Here is a 25,507-nt window from a genome sequence, read left to right as displayed (position 1 = left end):
TACAGAGGTGAATATAAACGCAATAGGAAGAAGCAAGAAGGCCATAGTATGCATATAGATTGAGCTTGAGGCCTGTATATTGGTAAAACTCTGGAGTGTCTGTGACGGTGATGGGCATTTCTGTGAGGACCAACAGACAGTCTGACAAGCCTGGAGCTCAGGCTGGGGTTTAGAGGAGGAGCAGACAGACACACACACACACAATATCCATACAAAACCTCTCTGACAGCTCCTGGAGGATGTGAATTCACACTGAAGCTGAGGTGTGAGCTCACCTTTTATGTTTGACACGTATAAAAGAGCGAGTGAGAATGAAACCGCTATCCTTCCGACTCAGTTTTCACAATGAACTTGAGTTCTACTTTTCTTATTGTAATGCACTCATCTCAATACTTAGATCTTGTGTTTTAGTACACATATTCCTACATTCCAGTGTGACAGAGTAACACACTTTGATTTGGAGCCATAAAGGCCCTGTTTAAACCTCCTAGTAAGATGCAAATATGTTTTCTGTAACCACTTGAGATTTGACTAAGTAAAAGTAGTAAAAGAAGTGCACTTATTTGTATTGAATGTGCACTTGTAGTGTACTTCAAACCTTGAAAGTATACATTTAAAAATCTGTACTTGCAGATAATATAAAATGAATGTAATAAAAGTTGATTAACTGAAAGATCAGCTTCACGGCTATGTTTCTTAACACACTTTTTAAAAGTGCACTTTCTCAAATGAAAACTTTTAAAGTGCATTTTATTTGATTAGATGTACATTGATGTGTTGACTAACAAAGCAGATGTAAAGTACTTGATTATAATTTTAGCTGTGGTTTGTTTGATATTACATTATTATGTTAAATGTACTAAATTGCAATTAATAAGAAATTACAAATAAAGTTGTAATTAAATCACACTTAATTGGGTCAAAAAGCTGTTAGGTTCAGCTAACTGCATTTAATATAAATTAAATAAATATACATTTCAACCAACTGCAATTAACATGCAATTAAGCGTCTATAAGTAAAGTATATATTATAAAGTATATATTTTTTTAAATTATTATTTATTATTTCCCATAATAAGTACTTGTTTTTTAAAGTATGGTAAAGGGTACTTTTGGTTTTCACTTTGGTAACTAAACTGGTTATATTTTTCAATTTCTGGCATTATTATTTTTTTATATCTGTTGTTTTAGCACAACAGCTGACTGGCAGGTGAGTCGCAGTTTTCAGGACTTTTATGCTACAAATGCAAAATAGTCACGTATGTACCTGGCTGCCACTGAATGTGGTTTTAATAATCCAGTCACAAACTGCTGACCACCTGTGGTCTGATCACCTGACATGGATATTAATACCAGGTGCAAATGAGGTCAAAAAGTTAGCGATCGGGTCTGAAGAGTAAGAGAGAACAGACAGACAGACAGATTTATAGAGATGCAGCTGAAGAGAGATTCCAAGAGAGAGTCCAACCTGCAATTTCTGTGCTTTGATCTCCTCCACCATAATGGCCAAGCACTTAGTGAAGTCTGTCAGATCCTGGTCTGGCGTTTCCATTAGCTTGCAGTTCTGGAGCAAAATAAGTAAAAGGGTTCAAGTTTTTATGGATGTATACCAACATTCAAAAGTTTGGGGTCAGTAAGATTTTCTTATAGAAAAAAATAAAATACTTTTATTCAGCAAGGACCAATGAAATTCAAAGGTGACCGTAAAGACATTTATAATCATGTTACAAAAGATTTATATGTCAAATAAATGCTTTTTTTATTCATCAAAGAATCCTGGCTTCCACAAAAATATTATGAATTGTTTATACAGGGTGAATGAACTTTTCCCGGTCATCTCAAAACATCTGTTACCTGAACTGACTCTTATTAATATTTTAACATTAAGAACTGTTTATCATTGATAATAACAATAAATAAAAGCTTTGCCATCACAGGAATAAATTACAAATATAAATATATTTTACAAATAGGAACATCATTTAAAACATATTAAAACAGTTTTTTTAATTGCAATAATATTTCAGAATATTAACGTTTTAACTGTATTTTTAAGCACATGAATGCAGATTTGGTGAGCATTAACGCATTAAACAACAAACATAAAAAATCTCATTGCCCCTAACCATTAGAAAAGTGTAAGTATGAAAGCTGTAATTGGTTATAAACTTTATAGCAGGATGTTTGTGATTTAAATTTTTTTTATAATTTTTGGCTGAAAGTGGCTCAACTGTTTAGCAAAACTGCTCCTATGAAATCTTTTTTTGATGACCACAACAAAATATTTAAATATTGCAGAATTTGATGCGACTGACAAAATCAGATTAAGTATTAAAGAGGAAAACAAAGGCCTTTTTAACTGTAAAAAAAGTTTAGAAACTTTAAAGATGATGCACTAGTAGAGACCTCCTGTCAAGCACCTCCTGTCGCTTTTTGTCTGATCGCACTTTATTACATATTTTGTAAATGGGATCTCTTGTTGAGAGTCAGGAAGGGCAAAGGTGAACGTTGCTCGTTTCCAGTCTCAGTTCCCTCCAACGGCTGCATATACATGGCTGACGCAGGTGACTTCTCAATCACAGCAGGTAACACAAAAATCCCGCACCCAAACGTCAGCCAAGAAGCTTGTTTCTGTTGCGGCTTGATCTTTCCTTTATCCTCCACAGAGCATCACTCTGGTTTTATTCCTTTTCAAACCCATTTAAATTCAGGCGTCAAGCTCTGTCAAACTTCGGTTCCCCCAAAAGCCGCATGCACTGGCTTAGGAATGACATAAAAATGCATGCATGCAGGATTATAACAATGCAAATAACCTCTGGTACTCATTACTTAGCAGATGGTTTTCATTCAAACTGAAGTACAGTACACTAATTTCAGAGACGGTCCCACAGGACAAGAGTGCAGTTAAGTGCTTTGCTCAAGGGCAGAGTGGAGGCCTCTCTGTAACACTTCACTTCACAGGTTCACCAGCTTTGTTAAGAGCTTTAGCCACTAGACTGATACCACACCACACCACACTGCACCGTTCCAGAATGACAGGAAGTCAGTGGCGTGAATCTGTGAAATCTACATGACTTGAGGAAGTGAGTGGCTGGGGGGTATGGCTGGAAAGGACAAAATATGAATCTCAATCAGAGAGTGTGTCAGCCCAAGTTTGTTTGCAAAGAACTTGCATTAATATTTAACTTATATTCATATCAGGACCCAAGACCAATTTTTTTTTGCCGTATTAAAGTCCAAAAAGTGCTTAAAAATCAAACATTGAAATTCATTAATATTACAATGAACTCCATAGGCCAAATATTATGCAAAGATATTAACATAAAATAGGCTAAATATGAAAACTGACAATTCTGGTTTCTAAATGTCTATTTAATTTTGATAGTTTCGTGCTCTAGGCCAGTGGTTTTCAAGCTTTTTAATGACAAGAACCCCTGAATGTGAAGCTTAAACATATAACCCTCAAACATGATGCTAAGATATTATATATTAATGTACAAAGACCTGATTATACTGCATGAAGAGTGTGAAATTAAAATACAACATGCTTCCAAAATGAAACAATCACCTTTATTTGTTCTCATTATTAGCAAATTATTAGAACAATTTATGGAAATTTTTGGAGAAACTGTAGTTTAAAAAAAAAAAAATAACAGCATTTTTTTCATAATAGAAATCTTTTCTAACAATATAAGTCATTACTATAATTTTTTCATCAATTTAACAATACTTGCTGAAAACAAATTATTAAAAAAAAAAAAGAAAAAAAAATTACTGAGCCCAAATCTTTGAAAATTATTGTATGATTTCTATTTTAAATAAATGCTTTTCCTTTTTTTACTTTTTATTCATCAAAGAATCCTGAAATCCTATCACAGGTTCCAAAAACATTAAGCAGCACAACTGTTTCCGTTTCACAGGCCCCCAAACCACTTCCCTGTAACAACCTTTAATGCCAAAAGCATAAATATGATTTTTCATGGAATCATGAGCATTTCAGTAATTATAATGTATTAGAATATACCTGCAAAGCATTTTGGATTGTCCCATGACCTTTAAGTATAATAATTTTGGTAGAGGAATACACCTCAAAACAATTCAATACTCTAGCAATACAGATATGCTGGTTAAAAAGAGGGAAAATTGAAGAATGTGCAAACATATGGACATAAAAGAAAGTAAGAGAGACATCACAAGACATCACAAGAGAGAGTAAGCTTACCTTTTGTGTGTAAAATGCCTTGACCTCTGGCAGGATTGAATCAAAGTCTCCATTTATGTAGTCTGGGAGAAAACTTAATGGGAAGAGAGAGAGAAACTGATGTGAGAGAGAGCAGGAGGAGAGGGTGATGGGTAAAAGGAGCACAATTTGTGCAGCCATCAGATCCTTTATTCATGTGAAATGAAGGTGCGTCTCTGACACGAGCCATGGAAAGCTTCAGTGACAGGACCCCACCAGAGCCATTCAACGCCTGCCAGTCACAGCACTATCTGTCCCCAGTCATGACAAAAGCGACACAGACAGCCTCTTGACACAGTGAGGGGGTTGAGAGAATTGATGCAGGCTGCGCCGTCACCATATACCTCACACCAAACTCCTGCAACATAGATTTACGATATATTTGGAAGCAATGACAAGATTTTCATCGCTTAGATGGGCAGAGTATTCATTTTGAGAAAGGGAGATCATGTCGCGGCTTCTTTCGTTTTATTCCCTGAGAGCAGAAAGGCAGCGTGGGTATCGGTAGGCATTAAAGCATAAAGACTTGATGTTACGATTTCACGCTCTGCTAAGCAGTGCATGTAGCCGCTGAATGAGCAGAGATGCGCTGCCGAGCTGGTTTAAGAGTAACACTGCAGCGGATTACAGGAGCACTATCTTCATCTCACGGCTGAATCTGAGGCCCAATGAGGAGGAGAACACCGGCATGCAAATATAGCTGTGTGTGTAAACAGGTGGTGTGGGGAATCTGTACTTGCGCAGTATCTGTTTGAGTAACATGTTCTCACTCCCAACTCATCACATATTGACACTTGGTCAGGACCCCTTGGCGTCGCTTTTTGACGCTCAAGGTACCCCTTTAGCGTCACTTTTCGACAGTCCTCCTTTGTTTTCAGTTGTTCGTCTTAATTTAATGGTTTGAAACTTCGCATGCATTTGTAAAAAATATAAATAATTTTATATAAATTTATACTTTCACTGGAGCACCTAACCCCAACCCTAGTCTAAACCTGCCCAATTCTGAACAATATAACACGACGTGTGTCGTGTGGCCAAGTATGGTGTTCCACACTTGGAATTTGTGCTCTGAACTTAACTCATCCAAGTGCACACACACAGCAGTGAGAAGTGAACAAATACATACACAAAACCAGAGCAGTGGGCAGCCAATGCTGCGGCGCCCAGGGGGGTTCGGTGCCTTGCTCAAGGATCTCACCTCAGTCGTGGTATTGAGGATAGAGAGAGTGCTGGACATTTACTCCCCCCACCTATCCCTGCCGGACCGGAGACTCGAACCCGCAACCTTCGGGTTACAAGACCGACTCTCTAACCATTAGGCCACGACTGCCCGGCAAACATAAGTACAGTCACAGGCAAGTACAAGCAAATATAAGTACAGTCACAGTTATTTATTGCAAAAACTGACCATTAAAAAGCGGTATAAAAGCATTACAGGTTGTGTTTGCATTCCAAGTTGTGTTGCATTCCAAGTCTTCTGAAGCCATATGATATCTTTATGTGAAGAAGAGTGTAAAACAAAAGGTTTTAATCGCTGAAAATGATCCCACTCCATTAACGCGCTCACATGTCATTCAAAAAGATACTTCCGTACCATAGCACGCGACACACAAGAGCCAATAGCATTTCACAACCAAGGCTGACGTAAGGCTTCTTCTGGCAAATTTTTTAAATTTGCGCACAAACTGCAGCACACAGGATGAGCTTTATGGTGGTCGGAGACAGTGATCACGTCTATTCCTCTCACAAATCAATCGTTTTGACTCAGAAGACTTGGAATATTAAAGGAACACTACACTTTTTTTGGAAATAGGCTCATTTTACAACTCCCCTAGAGATAAACAGTTGAGTTTTACCGTTTTTGAATCCATTCAGCCGATCTCCGGGTCTGGCGGTAGCACTTTTAGCTTAGCCAGCATAGATCATTGAATCGGATTAGACCATTAGCATCTGGTCATCAAAAATGACTAAAGAATTTTGATAATTTTCCCATTTAAAACATGAGTATTCTGTAGTTATATCGTGCACTAAGAACGACGGAAAATTAAAAGTTGCGATTTTCTAGGCCGATATGGCTAGGAACTATAATCTCGTTCCCGCGTAATAATCAAAGAACTTTGCTGCCGTACCATGGGCAGGCTCAGTGATATTACGCAGGACAGGGGTTGGGTTATGTGCTCATAAATGTGTAAATAGTGTAATATAAATAAAACAGTTGTGACTGTTAACATTGAAAAATCACACCCCAACATATATGCAATAATGGCAATATTATTACCCAATATATAATTTAATCATGACAATAAAATTCCCAGTGCCTTTTGCATATTGATGCCAAGGGTTTCTTATTTAAAGCAATGGAGGACCCTAGACGACGAAAAATGATGCTAAAGGGGTACCCTGTGCATCAAAAAGTGATGCCAAAGGGTCCTGACCAAGCGTCAATATGTGACGAGTTGGGAGTGAGAATGATTTGGTTTGAGTGACCAAAAAGAACAGACTCCCAAGAACAATTTGTTTAGGAATCAGACTAGACTGGTTGCCCTATATTTTTTGATTCACTAAAAAGATCTGACTCACAAGAGTCATTCGTTCGGGGATCAGACTACACACTGATCGCGACATACGTGTTTGATTCTCTAAGGAGAACCGATTTGTAGAGTCTAGAGTACATTGGGAATTCGAGTACATTGGTCGCACTGTATGTTTTTCATTCATTTAAGAGAACAGGCTCAAAAGAGCCACAGAAATCAGACTACTGCTGAATGCATCTGATTCACTAAAAAGAAGAGTCGCTTTGTCGAGTAATTCTGAAATCGGACTACACTGGTTGCACTGACTGTATCTATTTGATTACACTAAAAAGAACTGACTCACAAGAGTCATTCTTCTGGGAACTGGACTACACTGGTTGTGCAGTATCTGTTTGATTCACCAAAAAGATCTGAATCATAAGAGTCACTTGTTTAGGAATTGAACTACACTGGTTGTACTGTAACTATTTGATTCGCTAAAAGGAACAGACTCACAAGAGTCATTTGTTCAGGAAATAGAATAGACTGGTTGCCTTTTTATTTGATTCACTAAAAAGATCTGACTCGCAACAGTCATTCGTTTGGGAATAAGGCTACACTGGTCACACTGTATGATTTTTATCTATTTAAAATAGGAGGAAAAGAGCCATTCGTTCAGAAATCAGACTATACTAGTCATGCTCTATGCATCTGATTCACTAAAAAGAAGAGTCGCTTTGTAGAGTCATTTGTTCAGGAATCAGACTACATTGATCACATTGTATGTTTTTTATCCATTTAAAAGAATGCACAGCTGTGCCGTAACTAAATAGTAAGTAGCTCATGAAAGTCTAGTATTTTAGTACTATATTCTGTCCATAACGGTAACCAAAAAACGAACATGCGAAACCATTAAGCATATTATATCATGTTAAGATTAAACATGGTTATATAATTTGTGCCCCTATGGATCGTCTAAAACACTTCTGGCTTTGATCTAGGGTTCAATGTGTGAGAAAACGCAATTCAAAGCAACAAACGGTTTTAAAGTTTCCCGTTGTGTCCTCTCCAACAGACTCCCAGTTAAACAGGAAACCATAAATAACCCTCAGCAGTGACAGTTCTGCGGCCACATTAAGGTGAAGCTAAATGAAACCTTTCCTTTTGACATATTATCAGAAAAACAGCTCCTTCCCACCACAGAGCTCAAATTGGAGGCAAAATACACCTCTTTTACATTCAAATTAAAGTGTCACTTAAAGTTAATCGTAATGCAGGGACTATACATCGTTGGAAAAGAACTCGATTTGGACCGGCACGGAGAAAATCAGAATTAAGAATTGAAGTAATTCCAGAAGGTCAAGACCAAAGCCAATGGGAGAGCCGGAGACCAGACACCCTGTCGCATCAGATGCTTCATTCATTTTGTCACAGCCCAAAGAGACAGACAGACGAGATCACAGTTATCGCTCCGGCTTTCTTGTCTTTTCCTTGTTACACACTCTAAAATAACATCAAGGAGAATGTGGGGAAGTGAAAATTGGGCTCCCAAGTGACATTCAAGAACAAAACTACGAGCAAATCCTTAAACGTCTTGTATTTTGATGCAGCCTCTCTTTGCTAATAAATGATGTGACTGTTCATCAACAGGGGAGCTTCATATTGGCTTCATTTCGCGCGGCACAAATTTCGCTCTATTTTTTTTACGTCAATAAGCCCACTCAGGACTTAAATAACAGATCGCCTGCTTTATGCCTGGCAGTTTCACACACCCCTCAGAATATCAAGAGACCTCTTCAGCTGTTGCTTCATTACAGACAGTCTGGTGAAATCATAAAGCCGCCCCTCCTGAGTGGATCATCTGAACAGACGATCAGTTTTTGATTATGCCTCAGAGTTCATTTTCGACTCCTTCATAATCAGCAAAGGTCACACAAGTACTTCAGAATAACTACACCCGCACAACACGTACCAAGCTGGAGTACTGTACATTACTGTGTGACCATAGATGACGTACTCTGCATCCGAATATGCATACTTCACTTCCCTGATACATATGCATAGTTGCGGTAATGATGTCACAAGTCCCTGATTATTCAACCTTAACAACTGCACATTTCATGTGGTTTTTAGAAACTTTTTAAGCATTATTATTTATTTCATATGTGGACAGACTAGCCAATCATATGAAAGTTGTGAAAGCCAAAGCAAGAAGCTCTCAATTGTCTCTCTCTGGACTTCAACAGTAGCAATTTTAAGCGAAACGTACTTATATACTAATCTAACAGTTAATAAGAATCTGAACATTGGAAGATTACCCAGAGAGCAATCAGAGTTGATAATCCAGGCAATCTGAGACTAGAAACCTGCTCCATAATAATGGCCGATACCATCTGCAAACGGCAGCATAAAGCATAGTATGTTTCATGAGCTCCAATCAAAAGCGTGTTCACTGCTTCAGTTCAAATAAAGCTGAGCTTTCTAAACTAATCAAAGTGCTGGGAAAGGTCAATGCGGTAATTACATTTAAGGCATTGTGAGATAATAACAGGATGTGTCTTGATCTGGGCACAAGCTCCTCTGAAGATTTCGCTACCTGTCAGCTCCTGTTTGCACAGGAAGATTAAAAATGAATAATCACTGTGGATGCATGTAATTAGGCAAGGCCAGAGGTCTGCCAGACATATGAAATGTTTTTCTGGTCCTGCATCAGAAAGACTTCTGGGATTGTGCAGTCACTGGTCTAAACCAATCAGCTTTTGCTCACAAATGAGTATAAAACAACAACCAGATGCCACAATGTGCAGCCTGATTTGCAAGTATCATTAGATACACATTGTAGGTTTTGGTCAACTCAACAATTTTCAATTAAATGGATAGTTCACACAAAAACTATCATTTATGCATGCTCATGTCAAGGTAATGAAAGCAAATGAGGACTGGAATGATCAAGCTCTAAAATGACAAAGAAGAATCATAAAAGTACCACATTAGTGTTTCAAATCACTCATGCACCACATTTCAAGCCTTCTGGTCATATGATATCTCTTGTGTGAGAAACAGATCACATATTAAGTTGTTAATCATTGATATTCCTCTCTTCCAGTGAGTTGGTAACACTGACAAATGATCATTGAGTCAGTGAGTTAAACTCAACAACTGAATCAGTTCTATTAATGAACAAATCACTGACCATGTTTTGTGATCAAACGATTCATTAAAAATATCGGAATCATCCAAACCAGTTTTATGGAGTGGATCAACTGATTTGCATAAAAATTTGAATCATTCAGTTTTTGTGAACTAAAGCAAGCCATTAATAAATAGATCTAAATCATTCAGAGCATTCTTTCAAACTGAACCAAAAAATGTGTTCAAAATATTCAAATTATTCAGATCAGCTTTGAGATATAAACTGAATAATTACAAACATCTGAATCATTCAAACCACTTTTATCAACTAGATCACCTAATTCATGAATCGTTCAGATTAGTTTGAGAACTGAATAAAGCAAGTAATTAAAAATATACGATTTACTCAGTCCTTTTTTTTTTTTTTTCAAAAGAAGTTGACCAAATCATTCAACAAATTTGAATGATTAAGACCAGATTTGTGAACTGAATCAACCAATTCATTGAAAAGATTTGAATGATTCAGATCAGGTTTGTGAACTTGATTAATCGATTCATTAAAAAGATCTGAATTATTTTAACAGTTATGGAATAACATGAGGAACTTTCATGTTATTCTTAAGATAACAGAAATATTATTTTGGCCTGAACAATCCCCTTTAATTCCTTCAAAAATGTGAATTCCTTCATTTCATCTAAGGAGAACCAAAGAAAGCACTGCATCTGTTGATGATATTCATTTCCAAATATGGAATATTTGGACCCAATTAATTTCCAGCGAGTAGATATTCCCTAATGACAACACATATGGCTAGCTGTCTGGAGAAGGCTTCCGTACTCTCTTCTGGCAGCTATGAATAAAATCTACAGATAACAACAAAAGCATACGGAGTAAAGCAATGACAGGTACAAGAGAATTGATGGATGTGACATGGAACAGGGCCTGCTGAATGTGTGCTTTCAAAAGATATTGTTTATTTTTTGGAACGTCCTTTGAGGTGTCTTTGGCAGTGCTGCTGCAAGCTGATAAGCTCAAAACAACAAGCTTCTGACGATTGCAGCCGAAACATACTTTACAGGCAGAGCGCTGAATGGATCATTAGCTCCCTACGAAGGCATTCTCACTCTCTTAAATATGCCTGCCGTCACAATAAACCAGCTGTTTTGAAGCAGCAGCTGTCTATTGTACGTGGCTTAATATATATCTAGTTTATCTTCTCATTTGCTGTGTTTTCAATCCTATTTAAATCCATAAAATGTTATTTTACTGGCTCAAGCTTCTTAACAACAATATCATGCTTATTCATTTCAGATTTAAAGAGTTTTCAGTAATTAAAGGATATTAACAATCAGTGTGATGCCATAAAAAGACAGTGACTTTTTTAAACAAAGATTTGTGTTAATCTGAATCAGTGCGATTATGAAAATTATAAATGTACCATTTGCTTTTGTTTAAAGTTCCTAAAGTTAATTAATTAAAGGGACAGTTCACCCAAAAATAAGATATTTTAAAGAATGCTGGTAACAAAACTATGGAAGTCAATGGCTACCAGCAACTGTTTGGTTATTCTTCAAAATATTTTCTTTTATGTTCTAGTAAAGAAAGAAATTTGTGAATTTACAATACCAGTGAATGGGGCCAATCTGTAAACAATACAATACTGTTTCAAAAGTATGCATATTAACATGATTTTATTGTGGAAAATAAACATTAAGCTTTTTCTCTGTACAATCAATTTTTGTTCTCTGCAACAACTTTGTTGCCAGGAAAACATAATGCCAAAACGTTAAAAAAAACAATTATGAGTCTCATATATTTGTTTTCAAATCTCCAAAACTGGTCTCATTCACTACAGTAAATGCACATTGTAACCTCAATTTCTGCTTTTTGCTAATTAAACAAGGTATGAGTGAAAATCATCATCATCATCACCCTCAATATCATGACTGAGGTGCCCTTGAGCAAGGCACCGAACCCCCAACTGCTCCCCGGGCGCCGCAGCATTGGCTGCCCACTGCTCCGGGTGTGTGTTCACGGTGTGTGTGTGTTCACTGCTGTGTGTGTGCACGTTGGATGGGTTAAATGCAGAGCACGAATTCCGAGTATGGGTCACCATACTTGGCCGTATGTCACATCACTTTCACATCACTTTCACTTTTATCATAATAATTATTATTATTACTTTGCATCTACATTATACCACATGCTGTCAATTGAGCTTAAGTTGTATTAAACCTGGAATATTCCTTTAACAAAAGACAAACATTGTCTCAAAATTCATGAGCTTTCCAAATGTAAAGGCACTAAAGGTATCAAAATACTATCAAAATTAGTATATACAACTAATATGCTATATTCCTAATCTAATTTCAGTGTGTTCACTAAACAGAGCTATCATATAGCTTCAGAAGTCCCTGAATATAGCATACAAGTCATATGAACTGTGTTTTATAGGGTGTCGGGGTTTTTCTTTTTGGAGCTTAAAAACTCAAAGTAATTTAAGGTGCCAAAATAACAGCACAGGAGTTTGGAATGCCACGAGGGTGAGTAAATAATGAGAGAATATTAATTTTAAAATAAATAAATGCACCAGTATGTGTTAAGTCCCATTACTCAGTTGTGATTTTGGTGCTTGGAGAGTCTGAGACTCAGCGTTATTTTTAGGTTGTAGAACAAAAAGGCACCCAAACAAAAGAAAACAATTGTAAACCGCTCTAGAGGGGAGAGAAGTACCCAATTTAGAGGCCTGGAGATGAATCTGGCCTGTCAGGCACTGACAAAAGGTGATGGATTAGGAGTTAAGTCCTCTGAAAGCACTCTGGCAAGCGGGATACTCCTGAGGCCTCCTACAAGTCCAGCCGTTCTGAGAATGAACATGTGCAATGACACCAGAACCTTGACATCTCCAGATCCATCTCTGCCCTCCGAGTCAATCGTGATGGGAGCCAAAATAGGGTTCTCACCTCTCACGACGACCCTCCGTGAGCCGGTACAGATGATTGGCACCTCCGTCTGCACATGCGCGGATCCTGGCTGAAATGGTGAGTGAAGAGATAAATATCATTGAAATCACATTATACGGCTATACGTTTGAAGCCATTTCAGAGCCCACCTCGGTAACTGCTGACAAGCTGAAATGAAAACAAATAGATTATTCTAGATCATGGCCTGGTTGACAGTAATGGCTCCCTTGTGCCTTTCGCGAAAGCACTAATCATTTCAGGATGAAGGTCAGTCTGTCCTGTCAGGATCATCATCGATTCTGATAAGCATGGTGAGCCTTGTCATTTTCAAGGTAAGGCCAATGGGAAGCTAAATCCAGTTAAACGGGCCACTGGTTTTGACAAGGGATATGACAGTCAAATCTACATAATGAATCTTGATCAGCACTGTGTGTAATAATACATGTGCTATATCATATAATGATGCCTTTAGGAATTCACCTTATTAAAAAAAAAGATATGAAATTCTAAAACTTTCACACAGACACACACACACATATAAATTATATTATAAATACTTATAATGCAGTACATATATTTATATAAAAATAAATAGATATTTTTGCAATATACATCTCATTTAGTATTATTATAAAATAACAAATATTATATACAATTAAAATCGTAAATATAAAAACATAATAAACTTTATATGTATTAAATAAATAAAAATAAACAACTCCCTAAAATTATGGAAAATAAAATGTGTATATATTTATTCAGCAATACCTATGAGATTTTGTGTTATTATAATATATAATAATTATATAAGATATATAAATATATATATTTTATATATAAATATATAATATGTATGAAATATAAAGCATTTTAGATTCGATAGATAGATAGAATACAATTATTAATTATATTATTAATAACTACAATGCAATACATATCTATTTATATTAAAATAAATAGATTTGTTTGCAATATATATATATCATATTTAGTGTTATAATAACAATAAATATTACATACAATTAATATAGTAAATATAAAACAGTAAACTTTATATGCATTACATAAAAATAAATAAATAAATAAAACTTCCTAAAATTATGAAAAATATAACGCATATATAATGATTTATTTTGCAATAAATATGAGATTTTGTATTATTATTACAGGGGTGCCCAACCCTGTTCCTGGCAATCGACTGTCCTGCAAAGTTTAGCTCCAACTCTAATCAAACACACCTGAAGAAACTAATTAAGGTCTTCAGGATCGCATGAAAATTAAAGGCAGGTGTGTTTGATTAGAGTTGGAGCTAAACTTTGCAGGACAGTCGATCGCCAGGAACAGGGTTGGGCACCCCTTGTATTATAATATATAATTATATAAGAAATAGAAATATATATTATATAATAATATATAATATATATGCATTAAATAGAATGCATGCACAGCATTATGGCAACATATATAAAGTGCTGTATAAATAGACCAAGTAAAGTGCTACCTGAGATTCGGTTTCAGTTTTTTAATTCAGCAGGCTGACAAATCTGGGAAAGATGTAGTGGCATATGCTCAGTTAGAAATGTACAAAAAAATAACATCTAAAAGTGACATTAAAATGATAATCCCGTCGACTTTGAAGTCTGACATGAGCAGAAGTTCAGAGAAAGTGCTCTTGTCTTTTTGTAGCTGATGAACTAAAGCACACAGATGTGGGATTCACTCTCTAGACAATAGCAAGAAGTAACAAACAGGAATTTAAAACAGAACATTTTCACTGAATAAATTAGTTATTTTAAACCAGGTGCTGTGAGAGTGATGGCTTTTTTTCCTTTGAGGACTTTCCTTCGTCCATTTATCAAGTAGCTTGGTTATATGTCTGCAATCCTATTATTTAAAACCACAAAAACCCAACGGTACCACATTTATAAACAAACAGATGTGACTTTTATGTTTTTTCCAATACATTCTGTGAAAAAGGGAGGGAATATTTTCACAGCCGTATGAAACAAAGATGGTTTTCTGTTACGCTTATAAGAGTGAGGAATCGTCACAAAGATCATGTCAAGATGGACGTAATCTTGTCAGCACAGTTGTGTTATGGCCAAAGAATCACGGGAAGAGAATTGCATCATATGCCTCATGAATAATGGAATGTGTTTGAAAGACACTGCTGCAATCCTAACGGACACGATGGCTTTAGGCTTACTGTTAAAAACAACTTTTTTCAGGTGAAAGTACAAGGAGGATCAAGGGAAACATTTTAAATAGTTAAACACCTGTATAGATTAAATATCACTACTTTTTCTCTGCTTGGTGACACAGGAGGAGGTGGAAGCACTTGTGAATAACACAAGAACATTCACTTTCAAATTAAATGACACCTTCCATTAGGGGTGGGCGATATGGAAAAAATATAATATCACAATTTTTTTTTTAAATACCACGATTCACGATTTTATCACGATTCTTTGTCACGTTGGTTTTACTATTTTGGTTTTACAAGTTGAGCATTACAGCCAAACTAGAAAGACAAAGCCTTTCAAGGTAACAAAAAAACAAAAAAACAGACATGGCAGATATTTAGGCCAAAGTGGGCGAAGATAAAAATCTGTGTCATTATTTTATCTTTCTTATTAGAAAATAAGAACAAAGATACACATTACAAATACACATAATATACAAATAAAACAAACAGTGCTTTATTTTCAGGTACAATGTGTGTATTTAGCAGGAGCAATCAATGAAATTGAATGAACAAATATAAAAATAAAACACTACATAGACTGATTCCTAAAGCAACTGTATTAAAGTTTTTCAGTCAAGAATAGTGAGTGATTTTTTCCATGACTGAATGAGATTGTGCACTCTTGAAAACGTGATAATACACTTTGTGACAGCTTGCAAGGGTCATCTTGCTCTGAAAGACAGAAAAAAAAGACTCTTTTGTTGCCTTTGCTGTCTGTTCTCCCACTTGTCTAGACTTCTAAACAATGTCTTAGACTCTACGCTAACTTAAATTCGCCCTATATGGTGTTATTTATATGCAGTCTAAAAGCTATTCTGTGGTCAATGACTGATTGATGTCAATTAAAGATCAATCAATCCCATGAGAAAAGCCAAATTAATGCTTCAAATTGACAGTTGAGAACTCTTGAAAAATTTCAAACACATTCCATCCATCCGTCTATCTGTCTGTCTATCAATCCAGAGAAAAGCCCCTAAATGAATTTAAGTCAAATTCCCTACATAAATTTATGGTAACACTTTAGTATAGGGACCAATTTTCACTATTAAAGGGTTAATAATCCGCCTGAACGGCTTCCGCGTACCACAGTCAGCGGAAGTGAGAAAAAAATGTTTATTACGTTTGAAATATGGATATTTATCTTACAAAAACGCATGGATTCGCTACAGGAGGCCTTTATTCACCCCCCGGAGCCATGTGAGGGCCGTTTTACTATGGATATGTGCACTTTATTTCACATCTTCTGAACTGTTGAGAACAAACACCCGCTTATCCCCATTGAAAGGCTTGGAGGGGCCAGGACAATTTTTAATATAACTCCGACTGGATTCGTCTGAAAGAAGAAAGTCACATACACCTAGGATGCTTCGGGGGTGAGTAAAACACAGGCTAATTTTAATTTTTGGGTGAACTAACCCTTTAACTAGTTACTTATTAGTATGCCTATTATTAACATATTGGCTGTTTCTTAGCGCTTATAATACACATTCTGCATGACCACATTCTACATCCCTAATCCTACACAATACCTAAACTTAAAAACTCCCTTACTAACTATTAATTAGTCAAATTTGGAGTTTATTGAGGCAAAATTAGTTAATGTTTTGTTAATGATAAGAATTGGACCTTAAAATAAAATATGACCAAATTTATTTATTTGCAAGAACTATAAAATATATTTTTTTATTAAATTGCACGCGCACACACACACACACACTACATATTGGGTACCGTATTATTAATCAAACCGCCACAAAGACTGACACAGAAGAGAAATTTTGAACAAGTCGTTGTTTTTGTTTTCTTTGCACACAAACAGTATCCTCATAGCTTCATAAATTTAAGGTTGAACCAAAGATGTCACATGGACTATTGTAACGATGTCCTTACTACATTTCTAGGCCTTAAAGGTGTCATCGGATAGCCATTTGACAAGTTGATATGATTCTTTAGGGTCTTAATGAAAAGTCTATAACATACTTTGGTAAAATTTCTCAATTATAGTGTAAAAAATACCTTTTTTACCCTGTCAAAATTAGCTCTGTTTTCAGCAAGTTGTTTTTAAATGCATGTCGCTTTAAATGCAAATGAGTTTTGCTCACCCCGCCCCTTCCCTCTGTGGGGTGACGAGCAGACTGTAAATTTCAGCCGCGAAACTGGCTAACTAGCACGTTATTCTCATAAAAACCCTTATACTCACTTCTTCTGTAGATGAAGCTGGATCACGAATGATTCGCGAGAACATAGACACATGTAGGCAGATCGGGATCGGTGCATTCCCTTCAAAACGAAAGTAACGTTAATCCTCTGCATCTTCAGCTGCTCAGATGTCAAGAGTAAATGACCACTGCTATATTCATTATTATATCCGACAACAAAACACCTCAATCGCTTAATCAGAGACATCTTGTCTTCCCCTGCACTGGAGTCGACACACTGGCGGACAGCTCTCAGCTAACTCAGGATCTAAGGTAAGACAGACTTGTCAATCAACTATCGTGGGAGGGGCCTGTACAGAACTACATCATTCTGCCAGGAATCTCAGAACAGCTTAATTTGAGAAAGGGGATTTTAAAATAGGGATTTAAAAAAAAAAACACTGGGTGGATTTTTATCTTTATAGGATGGATGTGTACACACACTTCCAACACACATTTATGTTCAAACAACTTGTAAAGTGAATTTTGCATCCGATGACCCCTTTAAACAATGTAGTTCCCTTGCTTTCTATGCAGGGTCAAAAAACTCTCAGATTTCATCAAAAACGTTTGTGTTCAGAAGATGAATGAAAGTTTTACGGGTTTGGAACAACATGAGGGTATGTAATTATTGACAGAATTTTAATTTGAGACATTGTGATATGGTTAATTTATTAAAATAATCATTCCAAATGAGTGTTAAATCAGTGCCTCGGGCCACAAGCTTAGTGTTTTTAAGATTATTTAAGAGTGGTTTGTTGTATAATTATTACTTTTTCAAATATTTATTCAAAAAGCAATAAAACACATTTTGTTCTTTACTATGGTGCAGTTGACGTCTGTCAGTAATGACCCAGATAGGATATACTTACAAAGACACAAGTAAAGCGTACAATCATTTGCTCTTCACTTATGAAATAATGTCTCATGATGATGCATCCAGGCCAGTCATTCATTAGTTCCCAGACAGCTCAATTGGTCTGGCAAAGACATCATCATTTGTTCATAGGGTGATTACACTGGCGTTTTCAATGCAGTCTCGGGAGGTGAAACAAAAAAGCTTTTCTGTAAAGATCCCATCAAAGTAAACAGCGTGCTACATCTCTAACCGGAAAACAAGGCGTAATTCAGTGCATCCGAGAACTCCAGCTGGGAGAAAGACTTAAAAGCACCGGGCTGAATGCAAATGACTCATTATTTCGACACCAGGCAAATATATTAATATGAAGACTTCAATAAAATGAAGACTTAACCACATGCAGAGCAAAATAGGTAATAGTATAACATCCATAGCTATGAATGTTGAGAATCGACAGCACTTAAACTGCTTTCAGTTCTAAATGTGCTATGAATATCTAAATTGTGGGTTCAATTACAGCTGCAAGATCATGCGATCTGCTTTTCAAGACTTTGAATTTAAGAATCTTCACCTTTGGCTTTTGTTCATTTTATTAATGAACAACAAATCAGTGAGTCATACAATCAAAATTAACTGAATCTATAAAACGCTATATAAGTTAACAACTAAAAAAAGCTTTACAAAAGACTTTGTGGTGGCTCCTCCAATAGTAAACCACCAAACATTCTCACTTGTGGTGAGGCAGCATTACAACGGCCGGAGATGCTGGAGGGGGTAAATCATTCGTGAATGCTCTTTCACCGAAGCCCTGGTGCGGGACAGATAACCTTGTAAATAAACACTTCATAATCCACCAGTGGTGCTTCCTCTTCCTGTCATGAACTTTTGCTACTCTGCTGGTGTTTTATGGGGGACAAATATTGATGAGGTAGACTTTGCTGTCACTGATTTAATGTCTTTTGGCAGTAGAAGTAAAGTGAAGCCTGTGGCCTCTGTAAATCATAGAGGGACGAATGGTCAATGAGCAAAATGGAAGCTTAGTTTACCTTTTAAGATGGTTTCTTTATCCTCAAAAGAGCTGAGAGTGAGAATGGGTGCAAAGCTTTTAATTTAGGTCTACAGGAGGACGCAGGAAGTCTGGGTTGGATGTAAATTGCCAGTAAGCTATATTATTTGCTACTTGATGTCACTTGCAGGTGGTGTTATTTCCAACATGATCTCATGGCAATTCGTACATATTTTACGAGGTGGCTAATTTGTACAAATTTGTATGACCTCATACGATTTCGTATGAGTTTTGCTAAATCACATGTATTTTATATGTTCCCCAATTCATATGAATTCGTACGAATGAGCTACCCTAACCCTGCTCCTAAACCTACTTGTCACTGGGGTCTAGAAAAATTATACAAAATCGTACGAATTAGCTATCTCGTAAAATACGTACAAATTAGTTTTGATATAGCGTTATTATTTGTCATCCTAGAGAGCATTTGATTTGACAAAAGTGTGGAGTACAATAATAAAAAGATGAGCAATCAATATTTTGCCTTGATTATGTTTTTTTTTTAAGTCTCTTACGATCACTAAGGCTACATTTATTTGATCAAAAAAAACACAGTAAAACAGTAATAATGTGAAATATTACAAACTGTTAAATGTATTTATGTAATGGAGGCCAGCGGGTAGGTGCTGTGCTCAAAAGGTGTTCGAGACCCACTCGGAACAAGAACGAGGTGTGGCGGTGCGGACCAGGGGGGGTTACATTTATTCCTGTGATGGCAAAGCTGAATTTTCAGCATCATTACTCCAGTTTTCAGTGTCATATTATTTTTCAGAAATCATTCTAATATGCTGATTTGCTCCTCAAGAAACATTTAATTATTACTAATTTTGTAAAAGGTTGTGCTGCTTAATATTTTTGTGGAAACGATGCTATTTTTTTCCAGGTTTCTTCAATGAATAGAAAGAAAAAAGAACAGCATTTAAAAAAAAATAGGAATCTTGTGTAACATTATGTGTCGCGTTACTGTCAATTTTCTTCTAAATGTTTAGGAGTAGCAGACAGACAGTCTCAATGATATCAGATATGGACTGAAAGCCACAAAACTTTAAATCACTATTAAGCCCATGATTAAACCCAAACCCACAATCCATCCATTGGCCAAAACTTCAAGGAATATGAAACGCTCAAAATGAAAAAAAAAAGAGCCCTGCCAAAACACTGCTATTGCTGTATTGTAAAACAAACTGTCAAACAAAAATGGCCCTTTCAAACTTTTCAATAAAGAGTGAGGGATAATTACTTCACACACCACAATATTTGGAAGAAAGGTTTCTGGACAGAAGAAAGAAATTGTATACTATAGTGATTTCTCTGACAATGTCAATTCTTCAATGCATCAAGCTTTTATCAAAGCAGGACGTTTGAAGCATTTCCTTCAATAAACACCAATGTTAGAGAAAGGTGGAGAAGAACAGCTTACAGGAGGTGATTATGGCTTCCACGAATACGATTTAGTTTTCAAATTCAATCTTTAAGACTGACTGTCCACTCTGTCATTTTGCAAGTAAAGAATTCAGTTTTTGACAGTGTAGTCATTGTCAGATATGATAATATCACTGATGATGTCAGCAGAATGCCAAGAGACTTTCTCACACAACAACTAAGAGAGTAAGTGTGGACGTTTAGCCTCTGCTCATGTCCACAGTGCTGAACTAATAAAGTGCACGAGACAAGGTAAGTGACATTTTACACACCAAGTCATATCCAAAACCGCTGACTTGTACACTCATTCATATTCACTACAAAGTGAATGCCACATAGTTCGCTATATAACGAAAAAATGACTGAAAATGAGTGCACCTAGAAGACAGCTCAATAAAAATATAAATGTAAAAGAATCAAGACAGACGCAGTGCAAAAAATTGAGATTTAAATAAGATTTATGTGGTTTTTGACTGGTTTGTAAACTTTGCAACACTGTTTACACTTAAAAGAAATTGGAGTTCGACACTTAAAATAAATTTTTACAATTTTTAACTTTTTTACTAAAAATTTTATACTTTAGGGAAAATGTGTGGTTTTACATACATTAGTGTTCAAAAATTGTTTGGTCGGTAAGATTTAATTTTTTTAAAAGGAAATTAAAACTTTTATTCAGCAAGAATGCATTAAATTAATCAAAAGTGACAGCAAAGACATTTATGATGTTTGATGGCTTGTATTGTCCTCATTTGTAAGTCACTAAATGACTAAATGTAAATGTTATAAAAGTTTTCTATTGCAAATAAATGCAGTTTTTTTCTATTTAGCAAAAAAAAAAAATCAAATCCAGAAAAAATGTGTTTCCACGGTTTCCACAATAATATTATGCAATACATTCAGCTTTGCTATCATAGGAATAAATAAAGAAATAATTATTACTTTTTTTACTGTATTTTGTTTCTAAAACAAATGTAGCTTTTTTTAAGCTCACCAACCCCAAGCTTTTGAACAACAGTGTACAAAACAGAAACAGACCCAATGAGAGTAGCTGCCATATTTAATTTGACGCATAAGTATGAAAAATGATGGACACACAGGTACCAAACCACAACATAATGAACAAACGGCATTTCCATTTCTTTCAGCCTTGTGTTTGTTAGTTTCAAATCAAGCATGGCAGCTATTCTATAGTTTAAGGCCTATAGCAAGCATTTTCTAACACCCTAGTAAGTCACTTCCTCTGTGGTTGAGATGCACAAAGGGATTGCTGTTTTAAATTCAGTACTAAATCACATAACTGAAATAAGAAAAGTGAACGTTTGGAGGGACTTTTGAAAAGCATCCAAAAATGTGTTGGTATCTGCAAAGAGCCGTCTTTGATCATCCAGTCCTATAGAGCACTGGTGGAGCCACGGGACTGCACTTCTGAGGCTCACTGGAGGAGGGGTGGAGTGCCCTGCCCCGGTCCCTCAAGGAAAACCATCTGGATATGTTCACCCTGCTCCCAGCAACACACTCGTTGCCCACCTGCTTTGCCTCCAGAGCAAAGCCGCATTAAAAATGCACAGTATCTCTGATGCAAGGGCAGAGGAATTACATGATCAAGAGTTTTTAAATGAGATCAACTTCGGAAAGCCACAAATGCTTGTGCAATATAGTTGACAAACTCTCGCCTGCACAAAAATAAACCGTTTGAAGGGAAGAGTCTATGAGACAGAATGCATAAAATGAATAAAAAGGCATTTTCTTGACTTGCTGAAAGAGCTTTGATAGCCCTAAAACTCCTGTAAAGAAAGAAACTAGGGCAATCAAATTAATGCACAAATTTAGTCCAATTAATTATGAAAACATAATGCAATAGGAAAATTCATGCAATTAATCATGCCCCCAAACCTTAGATAGAAGAAAAAAAAGTAATGTTTTTAAATTATTTACTCGTCTGCCTCACTAATATAATGTCTGATGTAATGAATTATCTTGAGATGTTTCACAGCAAAAAAAATTATATAAAATGAATTTGAATAAATTAAAAAAGAGCACTGAACCTTCTTATGCATTGTGTTTAGTATTTTTACATATACTGTACTTTTAAAGTATTTCTGCTCTATATATCTATTTATTTTCATTTTTATTTTATTTTGAAGTTTTAGTAATTTCCTTGTTTTTGTCATTTAGTTTTTTTATATTTATTTTTTATTTAGTTTGAATTTTTATTTATTTCAGTTAATTGCTAACACTTCTCATCTAATTTTTTTGTAAGTTATTTTAAGATCGAATAGTTATTTTTATATTATTTCAGTTTCATTTCAAATAACAAAAATTATTTTTAATAGTTTTCATTTTAGTTAACAATAACAATACTGGTGTACACTGACATTCATGGTCCTTACTGCATAGTGTGTAGTACATTGCATCATTTGAGACACAACCTTCAACTAATCATGATCTACAATTCTACTGTAATATAAGTGCTGTTATTCAGGCTGCAATTGAAAACTGGTTGGGATCAACAAATAAAGGTACCTGAAAGCACACAGCACTATAAAGACAAACATAAAACAGAAGAGTTATGTAATCAAAGCTCATCCAGTGGTGAATCGAAAGGATGACTAATGGATTATGGGTTATAGGGGCTTTATAGCATACCGTGGCCCTATATATCACCAATTAGGCCTGTCCGACCTTTTCCAGAGAGTTTTGTGTCAGGTATGTCACCATTCCCTACAGCACAAGCAAGTCAGACAAGTACAGACAAGCATCAAATCATAGGCCGATGTGTGATATTCATCACAAAATCAATACCTTTACTCCACAACACATGGAAGTACCGCTCGTCTATTGGCTGATTTAGGATAACCAAGCAAATCCTCTGTTTTCCTGGTGAAAGAACAGAAGAAACACACAGAAAGTGAACATTAATGGACAGCTATATTTCAACAGCATCCTGTGGTTATGATGTAGTCTCAGTCCTCCCATTTACAGTGTGAAACTGAGAAAAACACATTGTGATATTTGGTTTCATCTGGTGAGATACAGCTCTAAATAGAAGCAGCTGATGAAAACAGCAAGAGTAATAACTGTGATAATAGAGCCTAATGCCTTTGGTAATTGCCTAAACACAAATTCTGATGGTTTTTCCACAACTGCTAGATGTACTTTATGTGCAACAATGTAAAACAAACTGTGTAATATTAACAAGGCAATTTCAGCTTTACAGACATTATTTAATATATTAAATGTAGAAGATCACTTTTATTCTGGGTAAAACGACAGAAAATCAACAATTAGTAAAGAACATTCAAAAAAAAAAAAAATGTATAAGCTCCCAATATATAAACAGAAATATACAATTTCAATTTTATTTACTTATTTATTTATTTACTTGGACAAATGAAAGAAAGAAAGAAAGACTATTCACTATTTTTTTGGTGCAAAAGATAATTTCCTATTTTTTGTTAGAGACGAACCCTAATGTTATTATATTTTTATATAAATAAAACGATTTGGGAGGCAGTACCATACATGAAGGGAAAAAAGGTGGTATCTCCCAATTGAGCACCAAAGCTCAATGTGCGCATGTGTGTCTAACCATTAGGCCACAGTTCCAACAAAGAATTTGGAACATAAAAGTTACTTTCTGTCACATACTGATCCAACTATACAGCCTGAAACACTCTATGGGAGAAAACGAAATGCGATTACTCTATAATTTAGTGTTTTTAATATTTGAAGATAATGTTCTGTAAGGCATCTCAGAGCTCAAAACGCATGGGTTCCCAAATCCATGGGTTCACACATTTAATTGTGATACATACCAGAGCCAAGCTGCTCACACATTTTTAATTATAGTTATTTTAACATGAAGCTAATCAGACGCTTCTCTGTTCAGCACAATGCTACAATTGAATAACATCCCAAAATCTCTATAAATACTGGCAGCATTAAGGACATACAGCAGCGCTAATGCATTGCACAGGTTGACCAAATGTAATGAGTACAAAGTATACGTGTTAAAACTCTCTCCGAATAAATCACAGGTATCCTGACACAGCTGTGAACAGAACACATCTTGCAGAACAGCCTGAGAAAATATCAAGGTCCTGAAGTGCGAACAGTGTATAAATGAATGAGAGCTATCGCAGCACCATTGGCAGAGGCGAAAGTTAGATGACTCCAAGAAGAAACAACTTTTATTTTACAAATATACCACATTGGTTTTCACATTTCAGATCTCCTCTTCTGGTAAATTACATTTTTGACAGCACACACTTTTAGTAGAACACCAAGGACATTTTCCACATTTTAATATTTTCTTTGGGAATTATCAACTGAAATACAGACATTATCATACACTAAATTAGCTGAGCGCTTGCTGTTCATTACAACAAATTTGCAATTCAACACATAAACAAGCTGGGTTTGATTAGTTCACAAATTGGAATGAATAGGACATAAAATGCAATTTTTCATTCAAAACAGCCTTCTATCAAATATAAATTTATTGAATATGTATGAGTTGAAGGATTGGAAGCACATGCTGAGACATGAGAATGGCGTATTTTTGGACTAGGTCAAAAATCTGGGCCATGTCTTCAGTCTTCATTCTACTGAAGGGTTATATAGAACATTTCAGAGAAGCATAAGGTCACACGAGTCCATCTATTCCAAGGTATTTTTGTTCTCATGAGTCTTTTGTCTTGCAATCTCTTGAGTATATGGACCTTATGGGAAAACGGTATACAACTTAAGTACAGCAAGTACACTAACACTAGTTCTACAGTAAAGCTCCACAGTAGAAGCAAGAAAAATACAACTTTTACATTGAGATATAATTATTACATTACACTATAAATTACATTATTACATAT

At 35.8% G+C, this 25,507-nt stretch overlaps 1 protein-coding gene across 2 annotated transcripts in view; it reads right to left on the bottom strand.

Moving 5' to 3' along the window:
* LOC306864609 (thiamine pyrophosphokinase 1-like) overlaps positions 1 to 25,507 on the bottom strand; it is a 77,248-nt gene that overhangs the window by 37,840 nt on the left and 13,901 nt on the right. For both annotated transcript variants that reach the window (XM_079408724.1, XM_079408725.1), the window contains exons 3-6: positions 23,442 to 23,516; positions 12,850 to 12,919; positions 4,223 to 4,295; positions 1,469 to 1,564 (exon numbers count right to left, since the gene is read on the bottom strand). In XM_079408724.1, the coding sequence (XP_079264850.1) occupies positions 1,469 to 1,564; positions 4,223 to 4,295; positions 12,850 to 12,919; positions 23,442 to 23,516 (314 nt within the window). The remainder of the gene's footprint in view (positions 1 to 1,468; positions 1,565 to 4,222; positions 4,296 to 12,849; positions 12,920 to 23,441; positions 23,517 to 25,507) is intronic.

The sequence above is a fragment of the Barbus barbus genome (genome assembly GCF_936440315.1).
Source record: "Barbus barbus genome assembly, chromosome: 46".
In the NCBI taxonomy this organism is placed as follows: Eukaryota; Metazoa; Chordata; class Actinopteri; order Cypriniformes; family Cyprinidae; genus Barbus; species Barbus barbus.
Note: the sequence above shows the minus strand (reverse complement) of the source record. Positions and strands in the feature narration are given on the sequence as shown.